The 19,184-nt window shown below is 37.3% G+C and overlaps 1 protein-coding gene across 35 annotated transcripts in view; it reads right to left on the bottom strand.

Annotated features, from left to right (window-relative positions):
* The window catches only part of DENND1B (DENN domain containing 1B), a 279,101-nt gene that overhangs the window by 80,726 nt on the left and 179,191 nt on the right, over nt 1-19,184 (bottom strand). For 30 of the 35 annotated variants that reach the window (XR_015143006.1, XR_015143008.1, XR_015143009.1 and 27 more), the window contains 3 exons: nt 18,883-18,928; nt 14,231-14,332; nt 2,052-2,177 (listed from right to left, as the gene is read on the bottom strand). Coding sequence is in view for 30 of the 35 variants with exons in the window: in XM_086343186.1 (XP_086199312.1) it covers nt 2,052-2,177; nt 14,231-14,332; nt 18,883-18,928 (274 nt within the window). In the remaining 5 variants the exon portion in view is untranslated. The remainder of the gene's footprint in view (nt 1-2,051; nt 2,178-14,230; nt 14,333-18,882; nt 18,929-19,184) is intronic. The other 5 variants (XM_086343193.1, XM_086343194.1, XM_086343198.1 and 2 more) reach the window with 1 other exon arrangement.

Below are 19,184 nucleotides of genomic sequence, written 5' to 3'. Positions count from 1 at the left end.
AATGTCAAAAAGACTGCATAAAATTAAAAAACGTGCTTTCAATGATTCAGAATATAGGAGTTTTTGTAAGGATAATACCTAAGACAAAACAAGTGTTTTATATACAACAAATAATTTTCCTTAAAAACTATTTATTTTGAAAATACATAAGAAAAAAATGTCTAAGTACATTCAGCACACTTTAAAAATTAAGTTTTCATTCAAATACTGAGTCAAAGAAATGGGAAGACATGCAGAATGAAAACACTATCCTCCAACTCTCAGACAGAGCCAGCAGTAAAGAGAGCAGGAGAAAGCATCACACACAAAAAGGAAAGACACAGATAATTAACAAATTCACAAAATGCAATCAATAAACAGGAAAGATACTCCCTGACAAAATTAAATATTTTCCCATAGATACTGAGAATCTGGCTTTCACAATGCTTAAAAGAAAAGTCAGAAACCTAGTACCCCTATCTGTTTAATTAAGCTCAAAGAAGGAGAAAAGTACACTACAAAAACTATAATAATTAATGTCAAACATGGGATTTTTTATCATTTTAACCAGCACCTAACAACACTGATAATTTAAATCATGTAAGAAAATTTTCTCTTCAGTCTGCTTTCCTCAAATCTGAAGTCTTTTACAAGTTTAAAAAGGAAAATAAAAAGAAAAATGTAGCTTATAAAGATTAGTATTTAAATGTGGCAAAATTACAGCAAAGTGATACTTTTAACTTTCCTCCTGTAACTGTAAACCTGAAACCAATCTCTTTCCAAAATACGTGATATCCAAAATCAATCACTAAGTTTGTCTTTCAAACTCATTTTTATGTTTCAACTGTTTGATAATTTTAATATGCTCCACTGTAGAACAGATGACTGGTTTCCAGTCTTTTAAAGAAAGAGACCCTGTAACTGTCAATAATCTCTGAAGACTCCCCCATGTGAGTTACATATACTACATACGGTACTATGGGTTCTACATCATGCTTTAAAAAATATACACAAATTTCAAAAAGATCAGCAAGCAAATTAGACCATGTGCATTTTTCTAGAGACAGCAGCTCATCTGCCTATAAATTTACAGACTTCTCTTTGTGACTCAGTAACTCTTCAGAGGTACAAGAGCCACTGGGTGGGAACCAGTCATCTGGAAGTCGGATCAGAAAGCACACAACCCACTCACGTTTGTTCAGTGCTTTTCTAGTGCACACAACACTCAGCCTGAAAGACAGCCAGAGGGGGTATAAGAATTCTCATTCCACAAATAAGATATGGAAGTCGAGAAGGAATAAAGAAATGGGTTGATGTTACACAGCCTAACAGTGGTGGAATTCCTTTTAGATAACAGGTCTTATCGCTAACAATATTTTTAACCCATTTATTCATCTGGTTACAAAAGGCCAATGTAATCATTTTAGTAAAATTAGACTAACATACTTAGCCGGTAATTCAGAGGGGAAAAGAAAAACATTTTAATTTATATCTTTTTGGGCTACTTAGCAATGTGGGTCACAATTCTACATAAAATCATTTTAGGGGTATTAAAAAGGAAACAGCAAAGTGGGCTAAGATATGTTAAACAGAGAAGCCCACTTAGAGAGTGTTATGCTTTAGGAAAACAATAAATTCCTAAATATTGCAAAATGTCCAGGTTCTAACCCATTTAAACCTTCACATTGTACTTGACATTTCTAAACTAGTAAACCCAACTGTCTGGTCAATTTCTTAGTACTCTTAGCAAGACTGGGTAGTCACTCTAAAACGCATTAACACAGTTCATTAGTTAAGACATGAGAATTCCAATTTCAGATAGTAAGCAACAAGGTGCATCTGCAAGAGAATGTGGGAAACACTTAACTAAAGGGTTACTGCCTGAAAGAGCGAAAGCCAAAAGGTCAAGAACCTGGAGAAGGAACACCATGTTTACAGCATATTCCTTTAGATTTCTGAAAACCTTTTATGAAACATTTTAGGGTGGGGGGTATTCAAGGGTTTCATTCCCTGCCCCATTTCAAAGAACCACCCAAGAGCAAATTAAAACAGTGATGAAGGGAAACGCTTACAGGTTTGTATCTCAGAGCATCTCTGTAGGATCCAAACAAAGCCGCCTGTGCCCTGAGGAAGGCCCTGGCTACTCCATCCCCCGTAGCTGTGGACTGCTTCTTCAGTTTATTTTTCAGGGCCGAGACCTGCGTGACAGAGAGGAATCGTTACATTCACACCTCAGAAATTGGTACTGCGAGGGACGAGCCGACCTGCAGGCAGGCCGCAGCGTCCAAGGGTCAGCCCGGCCGCCTCCTCCTCGCCGCCGCTTATTGTCCTGACCGCGGGCAGCACCTGCTGGCCTGTTAACTGAAAGGGAAGCAGGGGCCCGCGGTAACGTGCTAATGCAAATTGGCCTGTGCACTCCTTTTTTATTCCCAAGGCCTCCTGACATAAATAAGCTTTAATTATTTTACAGTAAACTGCTTGTGAGCCACTTTCCTGCAGATGTTTAGCCATTACAACATGTGTCTACTTGTTTGGAGATGGAGCTGGTTGGGGAGTGTTTTGTTTCTGCTATGGAAGGTTACTTGTTCCAGGCCCTCCAGGATCACTGGCTGTTTAATTTTATTTTTGGAAGCCTCACCTGTACATATAATTTTCCAGTCACTTGTTGAGTAGTTTTCAGCATTATTAGATAGAAAGCGGGAAGGGAGTTAAGGTTACTGAGAATCTAAGCATGAGTTGGGAATTCTGTTACGCTCGTTAGACACTGGCTGTCCCATCTGATGTGAATAGTCTTCCATGCCAAGTACTCATGTTACCGTTCATGAACGAACAAACAGGGGCTCGAATGTGTGGACTGACTTGTCCTTAATATTTGGCAACCAAGAGGCGAAACTGAGACCTCAACCCAGTTCTGTCCAGTTTTTCCCACCACCACTTGCAGGATTCGAGTTCAACGTTATTGCCTTATGAACCAGTTATCCCACTAATAATCTTTCTAAATCAAAGGAAGATGTATGATCTAGAAATCTGCATACTTTTAAAAGCCACCTATGTTTGCTACAATTTTCCATACACTTGCATTCTTTAATTTCAGGTCCTGTGTATTAATATTTTGGGGCTTCCCAGGTGGCTCAGTGGTAAAGAACCTGCCTGCCAATGCAGGAGACAGGGGTTCAATCCCTAGGTTGGGAAAAATCCCCTGGAGGAGGATATGGCAACTTGCTTCAGTATTCTAGTCTGGGAAATCCCATGGACAGAGGAGCCTGGTGGGCTACAGCCTGGGTCTCAAGAGTCGGACGTGACTTAGTGAGCAAACCACCAACTCCACAATCACATTGCTGATGTGTACTTATTTTCTAAAGAGGACGTGATATGTCTGTTCCCATGCCTCCAGTTCACCTGACCCACTCCTTCCCACATAAAACCTCACTCTGTACACTTAAAAAGTGCTAGTGGTGCTCGTATACACTCCTCAGCAATGCTCTACCTGGGAACACGAGGTCTCGTAGCTCGTATACATTCCTTAGCAATGCTCTACCTGGGAACACGAGGTCTCGTAGCTCGTATACATTCCTCAGCAATGCTCTACCTGGGAACACGAGGTCTCGTAGCAATCCTGTTTCCTTAGGAAAAAACTGATGGGACGAGTTGGCCTGCTCCCTTACCAGAGCATATTCTCATCCTTACGACAGATACTACCAGATTAACCATGCTGCTCCTCCTTCACATATATGTGCAAGGAGTATTTACATTTCTTTATACAAGCAGTCCTGACTGCTCCTGTGAATGATGATTGTAACTGAAGTGTCAACCTAATTAACAACCAAACTTTGAATAATGCTAATGAGAAATGAACACAGCATCAGAGGCAGGACCAGCTCTACAGGTGATAAACCTTCACAGGAGTGACATTTTCCAGTGTAAAGTCACAGCCACTGTGATGTGATCAAAGACACAGACCCCCACTGGGTCCAATTATAACCACAGTTTTGAAAAAATTACTGAGTTAGGATGCTCATAATCTATGCAGAAAGGCCTTTGCAGTATAGGTCTTTCCCCACAGCTGTGATCTTCTCAATTTATATCCAGGCGCCACAGATCCAGATAAAAGTTTAGAACCTAATTCACTTAGTCCACAAAGTGAATAAACCCAGATTCATTTAAGAAGTTGTTATTATTAAAATCTAACCTCAATAAATGCACATTTTTAGGTAACCCACATATTCAAAAATAAATACAGCTGAAGGATGCAAAAACAGACCTCTGACTTAATGTCCTATATTCTGAAGACAGTTACAGTGTTAAGTTCCAAATGCCTTTTTAAAAGAAAACAATGGGGATGAAATCAACACGTGTATTTCATTAATGCCCCCTAGAAAGGCTTATCATGCAGAGAATAGCATTCTAGTCTTCCGAAGTATTATAAAAATAAAGTTGGGTTATGTTTACTTTACAAAAAAAAATTACACGTCATACCTTGTATCTTTCCAAAAGTGAATTCCTCAAGATGTATTTCCTACAAAACCTGCAGGTGGGGCTTCCCTGGGCGTCCAGTGGTTAAGAATCCACCTGCCAACGCAGGGGACACAGGCTCAATCCCTGATCCGGGAAGATCCCATGTGCCAAGGAGCAACTAAGCCCGTGCAACACCACCAGACAAGCCACCGCCATGAGAAGCCTGCACACCGCAATGAGAGAGGAGCCCCAGCTCCTTGCAACTCGAGAAAGCCCGCACAGCACGAAGACCTAGTGCAGACAAAAATAAACACAAAAATCTTAAAAAAAAAAAAAAAAAAAGACAATCCATAGCTGGTGGGCTGCTGTACGGGTTATAAAGTATATGGTGCAAATGCCTTAAAGAAAAAACAAAGAAAGAAGCCTGAAAGTGACGACTCAGCTCTCCACAAATCAAGAATCTTTGGATGATCATGACACTGTGCCGGCAGAACCTGGAAGCAAGTCAGGCCACTGCTCAGCCTTTACCACCCCAAGTCCTCAACTATGTAAGGGCCAAGCAAGTCTCCCAGGGTTATTAATCACATTGCCACAAACCCTTCCTAAACGAAATAGTAACTATGTAACTTCCAAAATTAGTCAGTGTCAGTTCCTGAATTCCATCAAGAGGTCTATGGGGCTGCTGCTGCTAAGTCGCTTCAGTCCTGTCCGACTCTGTGTGACCCCACAGATGGCAGCCCACCAGGCTCCCCCATCCTTGGGATTCTCCAGGCAAGAACACTGGAGTGGGTTGCCATTTCCTTTTCCAATGCATGAAAGTGAAAAGTGAAAGGGAAGTCGCTCAGTCATGTCTGACTCTTAGCAACCCCATGGACTGCAGCCTACCAGGCTCCTATAGAATATAGCAAAGAAGAAAATACTTGCTCTAGAACTTCAGATAGGGTAGCCACTAGACACAGGAGTACCTGAAATGTGACCAGCCCAAACTGAGAGCTGCGGCTAGTTTAAAAAAAAAAAACAAAAAACATTGGATTTTGAAGACTTAGTATCACAAAAAGAATAAAATACCTCATTAATAATTTTTATTGATTACATGCTGAAACAGTATTTTGAATATACTGGGTTAAATAAAACGTTAAAATTCATTGCAGCTATTTCTTTTTGCTTTTTAGCATGGTTGCTAGAAATTTTTAACTGCCAATGTGGCCTACTTTATGTTTCCACTGTGGACGGTGCTTTTTTACATGAACAGACTATTCGTGTTGAACATACTATTCACACAATTTCATACAGACGTGCGAGACTAAAAAAAACTGCCTTGCAAGAAATATGGTTAAGGTTCTCCTTCGCCTATTTCTACATTATTTGACCTTTACAAACTGCGCATGAAGAGCTCTTCCTTGACCTACTCGAGGTGAGCCTCGACTGTCAGCAGACGGGTGGTGGTCCCAGTTTCTCAGACCAGAGGGGCAATGAGTTAAGTGTTTCTATGTGCACCCGTGAGAGCTCAGAAACAACCTGTAAAAATGAAACGTTTTTTAACAGTCAGCTTCAGATACGAGGATACTACTTTAATATAAAATGACTGTCAACCTAGTTATTTTTCTGTACTGTAAACCATGGGAGTAAGTTATCACCAGTTACCACTGCCCTTTGTAGGGCTAAGTAGCTGTGAGCAAATTTTAATATATATATTTAATTTTAAAAAAGAAAAGGTGATGTATCTTCTGCACTTTTAAAATACCTGGTCTGGGAAATAGCATTTTCTGCTTAATTCCCAAACTTCTAAGTTTAGTTTTGACATAAATGTACATCTCTCCATGATATCCTAAAGCTTATACTCACATGTAACTGAATTCAGCAAAGCACCTGAAACTTTGGTAACACAGCTATTATCACAAAATCCTATCATGGCCTCCTGAAAAAGCATCCACTGTTTTCTCTTTTTATTCTTAAGAAAGTAAGCTGCAATGTTTGATGGCTGAGGATGACTTCAAAACTGATGTTTTACTTTGACATATTTAGTCTGTATATAAATTAAGTCTAATTAGGTATCATACTAGACCCTCCTCCCCCAAAAAATGTGAAAAAACTTCAGAATAAACATAATTTCACTGCTCTTATCAAGTGTTCAAATTCCTTTCCTACAGTGAGCATCCAGGCTTCCGAGCAGCCAGAATTACAGCCTGGGTCTAAGCATAGTCAGAGTTCACTGCAACGTGAATAATATTTCCAATTCTCACCCTTGCCCTCTTAGCACTAAGTGACTATGAGTAAAAGGAGGGAATTACACGAGTAAACACAAAAAAACAGCATAAATTAAGAGTGCAAGCCACATGCACGTGGTCTGAGCGGTGAAACAATGATGCTAACCGGGGATCAGGAAGGGAGGTGACATAGAGGAGCTGAGATTTTTCAAGGAAGTGACAGGTTTCTCTCTTAACTTGACTTTCAGATGTGGCTTCTCAGGAAAAATAAATCAACCACTATAACCCACTAATTTTCATTTCATTTCTTAGGATCACAAAGAGAAACATCAGGGTAAAGAACAGAAGGTAGACACAAACGTTCAGGAATAATATTGGGATAAACCATGTGTCCTGACAGGGCGCTGTGATATCTTTAAGTATCCATATTCCTAATTGAACTCTACTCCAGAAACTATATACATTCAGAAGAGCTAATGCTTCAAAGGATATCTTGCTTTAAAAAAAAGTTACAAAGTTAAAATCTTCTTTATTCTTCCCTGAAACATCTTATGGTCATTGTATGAACCCAAAATTAAATCCCTACACTTTAATCCTTCTAACGTTCAGTTTCTTAGGCAATAAAATGAACCCTTTTGTCTTAATTTTCTAACATGCTTCTATTTAAGGATTAAAACACTAACCTTTAACATTTGTTAAATGAAAAACACATGATACACTGGCAGAGGGCATCGTGACAGTTTCTTTGAATGCTTAAATTACCTATCGGAACCTAAAATATGGTGTCATCTACAACTGCTTTCCCTTCAGAGGGATCGTAAAACGAAGACAACCAAGACCGCTCTTACTCCTTCTCAAGTCCAGCGTCATGCCAGGGTCTCAACAGCAATGTCACTTCCGAGATCCAGGAGGTGAGAAAGTACCCTCGGAGGCCCTCTCGACACTGCACCCTTGTCTTCCATGAGCAGCACACCACGTCACCGAGCCCCAGCCATCTGACCTCCGATATGGATCTCAAATCTGTCCACCTTGCTCCAAATCCCTGCCACTATCAAGTTCAAGCAGCGATCATCTCTCGCCTGGACCACTGCAAATGGTCTCTCAACCCATCTTCCTGCTTCATTCTGCTTCGTCAGACCCAGGGACCTTCAGGACCTAGCGCTGGAGATGGCGTTTTTACAAGCCTATGTGGCCTGCACGATTGTTCCTCTGCTATGGACCTCCAGTAAAGGCCCAGTAAAGCCTGGAGTCCTGAACAAGAACCAGTGACCTCATGCTCTCACTCCTGCTGTATCTCTACCACCTCATCGTGTGTAACTCTAGCTTCTGTGCGTCTCACCACAGCTACACAGGGCTTCTCTCCCTTCCTGAATTTGCCAACAGCAGAACCTCTGCATACGCTTATCCCTCCTCCTCCCACTGTGTGTGGCTTCCTCACACCCACCATTCAGGCCAGTTCTGCACAGACGTACTGACGTCCTCGAGTTGAACCACATAAGGCATATGTGAGTTTACAGGCAGGTAACAGTGGCCTCTTGGCTTGACTACAGCTATTTCACTTGGGCTCTCTTACAGCGGAGGTGCTGTCAGTCCACCAGCATCTCACTGAGCTCTCACTCTCTCTTTGGTAGCAGAAACCCTAAGCTCCGAGGGGCTTAGGATTACCTAAGGATTAGGGGCCTGGACAACCTAGCTGGGTTAGCCAGCCATCTCCCTGCACCACTGTGACCTGGTGTGGCCAGGGCTTGTGTTCAGCTGATGGAACGTGAGCTTCAGGACTGCAGAGTGTACATCTTCTCATCCTCTCCGCTCCCAGTGCGGCATATAGTTGGTGCCTCATCAGTATTTGAATGAGAGAATGAACAAATCAACAACCTGTCCAAGCGCACTTCATCCTAACTTCTCTAGTTGAGTGAACAGAGTGTCTGTGACGGGGCCCAGGATCCAGGGACCAGAATTCACTGAGAAGGCCACCAAGTTGTCATCCCGTCAGCAGGATCTGGGAACCCCTATCATGAGAGTGCTCACAACATCGTGTGCACAAAAAGTCTCTTGAATATGGAAAACTCAAGAACTTAAACACACACACAGAATTTTTCAATTATTTTAAAACCAAAATCAAGGTCTTTACATTAAATACATAAACACACACACACACACAGAGAGGCAGCAAGAAGAAAGAGAAGGGAACTTTTAAGATGACACAGGAGGAGAAAAGGTATTAGGAGAAAGGCTAGCTAATTTAGACGGAAATGAAAAGCCATGAGAAAACCAAGGAAACTCATGAGCACTGAAAAAAATCACTAAAAGTAACAAATTATAAATCAACTTTCAAATGGCAAATGTACAGAGACATGGAGGGAGGGACAGAGCAGGGCTGGACTGATTCTCTGGTGCAGCCAAGAGAAACCAGTGAAGATCTTTTAAATGCCTGAAGCCCAGTTAATTAAGATTTTGCATTTTTAATTTTTGTTTTATTATGCTTTGGTACTGAAAGTTTATTAAAAAATATATACACTGAGAAAACAGTAGGAAAACACAGCAGGATCTGTTCATACTCACAGACCAAAAAAAAAAAAACCTTCGTAAACAGTCTCATCTCTGAAAATAACTATTGAGAAGAAAAGGGAGCCCCCGTGACAGCCGAAGTTGGGGCAGGAGCCCGGTGCCTGCCACCACGCCCTGCTTCTCCAGGGCCAGGAGACACACGGCAGCCCTCGAGCCACAGAGGAAGAGATTAAACCTGCTTCCAGGCTTCTCCCTGTCATTACTGTGGGAGTCAGACGGAAACACCCTTAGAGCGCGTTCTAGGAAGCAACTCTAAACAGGGACTTGAACAGCAACGTCCGCTCCAAAGGGCGGAAGAAACGCAACCTCGGTTCTCTCCCAGGACCGCTGACTGGGTGCCTACACTGCCCGCTGCCCGGGGCTGCGAGGAGGGGCGATGCCCCGGTGCCTGGTCCACTAGCTGGACAGGGGTGTCTCCTGGAGTCTACCCTATTAAACAAAACAACGTCCTCGAGATCACTCTAGAACCCAAGTCAAACTGTTATCTTTCTCATCTGGACACGTGAGAGGTCTGCTGGGGCTTCGGTCACTGCTAAACGCGATAAGGATTACAGCAGAGCACTGGCGAACCTGGAACTAATCGAATATTCTCTGGGGCCTCTTTTTTTTCTTTATAACATATATTATGACAATTTAACATATTAAACCTTCATGTTAGATTAGAGGAAATATCCAGTGAATTAAACATATTTACTGACCTACTTGTACAGTTGGTTAAGAGTTAAATTTATTTATATACTTGCATTTAAACTGACTTTTAAAAATTCTCCAAGAAAGCCAATTCTTTCCCAAACATATTCCCAAATGAATTAACTCACTTGAATTTAGATGATCTAAAAATTTTAGTTAGAGTTTGGGTTTTTTTCCTTTAGTTTTTTAGGCTTGTAGTGATTTTTAGTTAATCGGAGCAATTTGTGTCTTTCCTGTTCACGTCATGGTAAAACCATTAACCTAGTCCTCGGTGTGATACTTGAAAGTCTCAGACGCACCACGCTTTGGAGGACTCTGTTTTATAATAAGGCCTTTTCAACGTTTTAATAATTAAATACGCTTCACACTGAATGTCACCATCCTGTAACACACTGGCCTACGTGAAGGGTGCAACAATGCTTCCGTGCAAACTGCGCTTTCTACACAACCTTGGAACAGAAAACGGAAAATCATTTTCCAATAGCATTACCCAGAACATGAAAATGAGTTTTTAAAACAGTGCTGACAATCCTAATTTAAGTGAAATAAGTCATAATGGTATTTCTTTAACAAGATTAGAATGGAGAGTGGGCTTCTACATCAACAAGAGGTACTCAGTACCCTGTGTACCGCGTTCAAACTAGAGGGACCACGCGCTAGTGTTTGGGCCGTAAAGTCTGAGAACCAACTTGTAAGAAATAAAGCTCCAGCCACACCAGAAACAGTACAGTTCCGTGCCTTCACCCTCTCCTCTAGCACAGAGGTCAGTATTTTGACCTGCCTCAGACTATATTATTTTTCACAATCTAGTAAGTTGAAATTATTTAAAGACAGTTATGCCACACAGGTCAAAATTTGCTTTCCTAAGTAATGAATATTCTAATGCATGTGACTTTTTCAGATGTCAATTCTAAGCAGCTTTCTTCTATAAGAGTTAGTTTATAATTGTTTTAACTAAATATGCACATAAAGACAGATTTCCTATATCTCATTATAATTCGAATTAGCTTAATTTTCCCACAAGTGGGATATCCTATTCATTTTTGAAACAGTAACAATTCTCCTTACTTTTCAAATTCTTACTTTTCAAAAATGTTAAGGATGATAATAATTTAAATGAGTACTAATACTCTAGAAATATTTTAAATTATTATATAATCAAAACTAAATTTGTATAATGTATGTATTTGCAATGAAGGAGGTCTCAATGGTGCATTTTCTTAAATTAAAATGAACTCATTTGAGATTTCAAATGTTATATTTAATACAGACTGGCTTTTTCTGCCCCCACTTAAAAACATATCACAATAACAGTAACTGCAACTAATATTGTTACACAGCCATAAAATTTATTCTTTTATTTCAAAACACTCAAATGACATATGTTTGAAGGTACCTATATCTGGCACAGCCACTAAAAAAAACAAAATGACAATGTATTTGTAGACAAAAACTACAGAAGTATATTTTAATGGGTCGACTGCTTTTAAAAGTTATTCCATGTAATTATCAATATCGTTAAAATCACTCCCAATAAAATTTGTTTTTCTTCTTTTAATGATCCAAATCTATAGTGAAATGATGAAATCGAAAAACAAGTGTTCTTGTCAGAAGACAGGAAGAGGGTTTTTTTTCCCTTTCCCTTAAGGAAAACAAAGGGTTCCTGAAAGCTTTGGCCTGATTTATTCTTCCAATTTTAAATACCTTAAGAGCAGCGGAACTGCTACTGGCATGGTAGTATTTCTAACAGTCAATAAATCTAAAATATTATGTGTGAATATTGGAATGAAGCCATTAAGAAGATTACAGCATGCAACACAGCAGAGGGTCCACAGGAAAAAAGAACTAGTAATTCAGGACAACTGTGACCACTGACCTTTGAACAGCCAAGACCACTGGTCAAGCTGACACGATAATAAAGTGCATATGCATAGAAAGCCGTCCAGCCTCTAAGTATAAGTGTCTGGGTGAACGATTTTTAAAGGCCCCCGTTTGAATATCAGTTAATTTATTAAATTATCAAACAATACCAACAGTAATGTTCTTCAGGCTTCAAGCATATTTTATTAAGCCACAAAACAATTCAGGACTATCATTTGTGACTTGAACACATCTCACTCAAAACATTTACAACTAAAGGAAGTATGATGGGATACTTTATCATATTTCCCCACTGTAAGAAATACTCCTTCCTACTTTGGAAAACCGATGAAAAACCTAAATTTATTAGAGATGGATTAAACAACCACCTGAAATATTTTCAGAAAAGGATTTTAACTTTAGAACATCTCACACTTGCAGTAAATAGTCCTAGCTCCATCTGAGAACTATTTCAGGTTATTCATTCTTCAAATTTGTCTAAGTCTGCAGTCCTTAATTTCAGCCATACAGATACAATAGCTATATCTACATTGTCTTGCAGAGTTCCTTTTTATGAATATTCTTTACTATTTCGGTTATGTTTAATTAACTGTTGCTTATAACTAACCAGTGGGACGATCTCTTCTGTCATTGTACATGTTTAGGTTTTTACATTTTGTGAATATTGTTTAACTTCACATATTTAAATAAATGTTTAAATATCAAACTAATTCTACTAGGAAAGTAGCAGTTCTCAATTTGAACAGAATCACCTATCAAAAAATTACTATTAAAGACTGTTTTCCTCAAAGTAATGATCAGCTACAGCTAGAGCTGACTATAAACATTTTAATATAACACAAGAAAGCTGATTTCTTCTCTTTCTCTTTCTTATTCTTCCTCATTTAAAGGAAAAAAAATCCTCTCTTAGAGAATTAACTGTGGGGACTATATGCACTTAAGGAAAACACTCTTAAAAGCTGGGACTTTATTTTCATAATTATGTCCCTATCTAGTGAAGACTACTTTGATGGATTTCTAAATGAACAACTCTAATCCTTTCTAGCAGCTTCTGCAAAATTTTTATAATGAGGCAATCTAGTTATAATGAGCTAAAAAGATAATATAATTCTTCACTGGCCTAGGTTTGGATTTATTCATACATAGCACACATTTTACTACAGTGAGATAAAGTAGTTAATTTGCTTCAAGGTCAGCAAGTATTTTAGGTTATTTATGGGCATAAATAATCTGATTTTGACTTTAAAGTCACGTTTTTCCTATCAGCAGCCATAAAAGCAATCAAGGCAAGTATTATTGTATTTTTTGAGTTTGAAAAAAAAATAATTAAAAACTCAAACCTAATAATGATTTCAAAGTACTTGCAATATTACTGAAAATAATATTTTGAAGGTTATTTCCAAATTTTAATATAGCTGAATAAATGGATTTTTAAAAGGGAGTTACTTTAAATTAGAATTATGTTACATAGGTATTTTTAAATAGACATTAGAATATATACAGAAGCAGTACAATCTGCATTTGTACCCTGTTCTAAGTAATACAAAGGCCAAAAAAATGCATTTCTGAAAACCACTTAACACAAAATACAGAATATATCCTATTATAAGCTGCAGACACACACATGCACACACACACACACACACACACAAACCTCTGCAAGATCAAAGACCAAAAGAGAGCTGGCACTTAATTTATCAGCCTTTACAGACAAAAGACAGTTTTCGTCATTTCAAAAGGATCAGATGTCTTTTATGACAAACTGGGTTTGCAGTTTAATTTACAAATAGAATCCTAAGTAAGCAGTCTGTGCTCTGCCAGAGCAAATGACAGTGTAGGTTTTCATTCTTGCGGCCCTCAGCAGGAGAGAAAAGATTAAAAATAAAACTGAAATAATTTAGAGAAAACAAATAAATGTTTCAGAAAGTTGAGGGAGATCAAAGCCAGAATTTTCTGACCCCAACTGTACAAGCATTTCTTATTATATTGACCAGTGCCATCAGCTCATTAATTAAAAGGAAAAGCGCTGGCAGGTGGCAGGGAAGCAAAAGCCGATAATTGGCCCCCTTCTTCTTCTTGCCTTCAAAAACTCGCTCATTCTTCTGCAAGACATGCCACCAGGCAGACAGAAATGCCTACTTTGTAATATAATGATTAAGATGAGATGAAGAGACTTGTGCTTAAAGAAACTCTGCCTAATGAATGCATCGAGCTGTTTAATTACGATCCTGCTCTTACAATAAGGAATGTGATGCTCCATTCGACATCTCCTCGACTGCCAAAAGGTAAAAATATTAAATTGAGGCTCTACATTGCTTCCTCTCACACCACATGCACATAGGCAACCCTTTTATTTCAGACAGAAAAAGTGGGAAAGCAACTCCTGGTGATTCAAGGGTCCAGGAGAAAACACACACGTATGTTCACCACAAAACACCCTCCACACTTACCACATCGCTTGGAAGGCTGCTCAAGTCATTAAACGGTGATTCTAAAGTGTTTGTGTCAACATTTAACATAACCACATCCTCCAGTGATTTATTTTTCACTCTCTGTTTAAAAAACACAATTATAAACATACATCTTAGTATAGTTTCCTTCCAAAACTATCATGAGCTTAGACATGTAGAGAAAATTAATTTTAATGCATTGGCCTTAGAAAAAAAGGAAAATTCTACACTATGAAAGAATACAAACAATTTTGCCTTATGCGAAAGTCTATCTACAACCATTCAAAATAGTAAGAGTAAAAAGTACTTAAAATAGAATGTTTACTCACCTAAAAATATTAATTTAGTTAGGAGCAACTAAATGTGATCTAACTACCAAAGAGATATTACAACAAATACAAAATAGGCACACAGCTATAATAAACTGTAAATATTTATATTCTTTAAATTTTACCAATTGAATTTCAATCCTATGATACAGGAACTTGTAGCCAGTTCTAGAGCTATTTTTAGCATAAATCGTACTTCAGGGTTAACATAAAACAATAAATATGACTAAGTAGTAAATCAAGTTTTAAATTAGTAAATATTTCCTCTATTATCTCCGTATCAATTTGGTATAAGTTGATGATGACTTATAAGTGAAAGCTAAATAAGAAAAAATGACAGCAGTAATACAGAATTTGTTGTATTCTTTATCCAATGAAATTAATAAAAAGGATCAAATTTAACAGCCTATCAGATCAACTATGTGACTTGTCATATTTGTTTGAAAGCTTAGTCAAATGGCCAAATGATCCCAATGCATGCACAAATCTATTAAAGTTGTATCCTTAAAGAAACATTTATAATTTATTTTTCCTATCTAAACTAATATGTCTACTTAAATCATATAATTCTATTAGTCTTATTTAAATGATAGCAAATGTTATTCCCTAGTGAAAATAAGTAATATGTACATTAATGAAATATATCCATCAACTCAGAATTCCATAATTGCATAGTTCAACTAGCAATCGACCAATTAATCTCAGTGCAATAGTTTTAAAAGTGACATTCTAGAATAACAGCCATTTTTCAATTTAAACACCCTAAATATTAAATTGGCCAGGACAATCTTTTAAGTTAGCCACGACTGGAATTTCTGCGATCTATTTAGAATTTCAAATATCTGTGTACTGGGCAGAATGCTAAATTTGCTAGGAAAATGAAAGTCTAAAGTAGGGAGTTTTTATGAATTAAGAAAGCCATAATGTCTATGTGGGATATGGATTCTCAAGCGCACACATGATTCTGAAGCCCTGTCTTGTAAAAGACACTATAATTATTCTAAAGTAAGATTCAGAAGATGGCCATTTCTAACAAATTAACAGAGAATCACTTATAATAGTGATATCAGTGCCAAATATTTATGAACTCACTTCCCTTCCATGTGTATATGTATATGTAAAAGAGATTTACATATGTAAATATGTAGTTATCTACAAATCAACTATAGCATAACTATAAAAATAACCTATTCTATGAAGAAAAATATGTGTATATTAATGGCATTTATATGGAAAAAGTATACCTTAAATTTAATTTCCATCTTCAATTCTAAGTTGCCCTTTTAAACAGAAATAGTAAAGATAATCCAGAAACCTGATGCTTTTTTTCAGGGAATGAAGTGAGTTCATCTAAATAGATCCCAAAATGTTTGTAACATCACTAACACTTAACTCTGAATAAAGGAAATTAGTCTTGGTATGAAATGTATACTTTTTTCAAAGTTTCTCTTAGATTAAAAAAGTCTGATAATAGCTGAACATTAAAATTTGTTATAGGGAACAATCGGTAAGAATGGAAAATGTGTTCATTTCAATAAATCAATACACTGAGCCTCTCTAAAGTGAGAACAATTCTACAAGGGGGTGGAGATAGTATGCAATTTAAATGTTTTTTTTTTTTTTAATTCAGATTAATGTATTTTCTCTTTTATTTCCCTCCAAACCTAGCTTTTGCTATTTTCTAAAGAAGAATAAAAGGTCAGATGGCCTGTGAAATGGCATCTCTTCCTCTGTCCCATACTTTTCTGTCTCACAAAATTCATGAACTTATTTTGGTGAGGAAAGAGTAAGAAAGTGTGGAAAGAGAATGTGCTTTTTATCCCTCAAAAATAAAAAGATACTATCAGGACACGGGCTGAAAGTCTTCTTGAGGACAACACAGGATGCTGAGCCACCCAGTCTGCTGGCGTCCCCCGCCCGTCGCCCTCATCCCAGGTGAGGCCAGCACACACCTGCACACAGACGCCAGGAGGGACATGGCGGCGGCCAGCAAACGATGCTGTGAAACTGGGTCGACACTTTGTCTAGAATCATTCAGTGACGTAAGCCCTGCACTGGGAGCTTCTGCGGACTTACTCCTAATCACTAATAGGCCTTAATCTGCCTGGACTTTATCCCTAAAGTCTAGTTTTCAGGGGGAACAAAATGCGCCTAACCATTCATTTCAGAAGCAAACTTAAACATTTTAAAAAGAGATTCCTAGCCAGGTTTTACTTATAACCACATAAAAATAATTTTTAAAAGGTTTAGAAAGTCATTTAGTTCCTATCTTTGAACAATTAGGTTTAAAAGTCTTTGTAAAACTGATAAAAAGTGTTGAAACCTTCTTGATGGAGAGGGAAGAGGATATTTCAACACTTCCCCAAGAAAAAAAAATCAGTCGTATTTGCAGCCAAACAAAATGCGAAAAATTAGCCAGTCCTATTTCACGTGTAAAATGTGTGAATATATTTGTATTTTAATTGTAATTCCACTTAAATAAAATTTAAAAAGCACTAAAGATTAGAATTTTAGCTAAAAATAAACCTGCCTAATAATGCCATATAAGAATGGAATTCTGATACAGGATGTGTGTCTCCCGGTAAAAGACTAAGAAGAAAGTTACTCAATGGTACCCAATTGGTTTGAAGACATTCCCGAAGTTCCTGGTATAGTTTCTCATTCACTATTCAGCCAAATAAACCAAATAAAGCCAAATAAAGACAGCTTAATAAGTTCAGAGTATAAAAGGAGCAGAGATTCCAGCTGATCTAATCGTGGCTTCATGCAGTCTCACTTCATGATAAGAGCCATTTGAAAGGTAGAAAGGACTGCTTGTCCAAGACAATAAGGAGTAAAAAATTCTTAAATTTGTTTCTTTAAAAAGGTAATGATTTTCTCAACGGGTGTCCAATAAACGTGATAAATTTTATGGAATAGTTAAAGCATGTACTACCTGCTGCAGTATTCTGGAAAAGCTTTTTTGTTTTAAAAGTTGATATAGAATCATTATGCAAAATAATAAAACAGGTACAACCACTTCAAATATTTTTCATTTGCATAAATAAATGTATTATAAAAATGATGTGTTCTGTTAGGTATGTTAAATAGATATGTGCACTAACATCAAAATCAAATTCGATGACTTTAAAAAAAAAAAATCATGCCAACCAACCATGGTTAAATTTTTGCAAGAAATCAAACTACATGAATAAAATGCCGGTCATATATTCTACACTCTACTAGCAGATTAAATACCTACTTATTTATGTTTTATCTTAAACAATTTGTTTTCACTACAAGTACCTTGGCCTTTAAGAAGTTTTCTAAAAATAAACAACATACAGAGTTATCACGCTTTGCGATCCAGGCTTCAAAATTAAAAAGAAACTAAACCCACTATAGTTCATTAAGACGTATTCTTTATTAATGGTTAAAGCATACTCTCTCCACAAAAGATGCTCAGGAGTTTTAAAAATAATCCCCAGGATCTTCCTTGATCAGCAAAGTGAGGATTGATACAGCGATGATGACTAATCATTAAACCAAATCTAACTCACTAAGTTTGCTTATCAGAAACTGGGTTAAAGTACAATATGGACAACCAGCCAAAGAAATTTATTGAACAAATCAGCTGGCATAATGATGCCAGGCAACTAACCCAAGACTTTTGTTTACTTTTTAGAAACTAATCTTATAAGATGTCCTCTCTGGAAATCTCACTGATTTCAAGTCTGAGGTGTTTAAAGGTCAAGGTTTTCCATTACAGTGATAACAAATGACAAAAGTCACTCTGAAATGACAGTTAAAAAAACCCCCACATTTTTAAGTCCCAACAGGACTGAAAATTAAAATTTTTGAAAAGCTATATTCTAATTTAAAAGTTCATAATTAGTGTATTAAAACACATTTTGATAAAATTTTGATATAATGGATTATAGTGAAGTTCGCAAAATAAAAATTTGCCCTTTATGATTCATAATTACAAACATTTTTGCTTTAAAAATATAGAAATATATCTTCTGAAAGAGAAATAGATATAAAAGATCTCAAGCATCATCAAGATGGTTTAAAGACTAAGTTTTTAGTATTTAAAACTTAACACATGACTGCAACCAAACAGAAGCTACTTTCAGGGGTCTCAGGCCACTGAAAATAGCCACTGTGCATACTGATTAAATACGATTATTTCAATATCACCGTTTGGAAAACGATCACATACGTATACTCTAAATATGCAGCTAGTTACTTCCTTGTACTATTCAACTGATATTCTCTCAAAACACAACTGTTTTAACTATTACTTTTACGAATTAATTTATCTCATGTCTAAAAGATACTCACCTCTAGGAGGCTGGAGTGTATTCCAATCAGGTACGGCATGGGGGCACTAAATTAAAAATACACACGTATATATTCACAGAGTTCATTAAAACTGAAACAGTGATACAGTAATTCAGAATGCTTTAAAAAATACATTGATAAATGGGGGGTTCTAACATAGCACATGATAGATTGTTAAAATTATTCCATTCAGAAAACTCAAATTTAATCTGAGACCACTAATATATTCCAATTAAGGTTGATGTATATAAAATCACAGAATTATAATTAAATGAAGAGTTAATAATGTTTAAAAAACCTTG

This window comes from Bos grunniens, chromosome 16, assembly GCF_055505025.1.
Source record: "Bos grunniens cultivar Pamir isolate PY7600 chromosome 16, Bosgru_T2T1.0, whole genome shotgun sequence".
NCBI lineage: Eukaryota > Metazoa > Chordata > Mammalia > Artiodactyla > Bovidae > Bos > Bos grunniens.
Note: the sequence above shows the minus strand (reverse complement) of the source record. Positions and strands in the feature narration are given on the sequence as shown.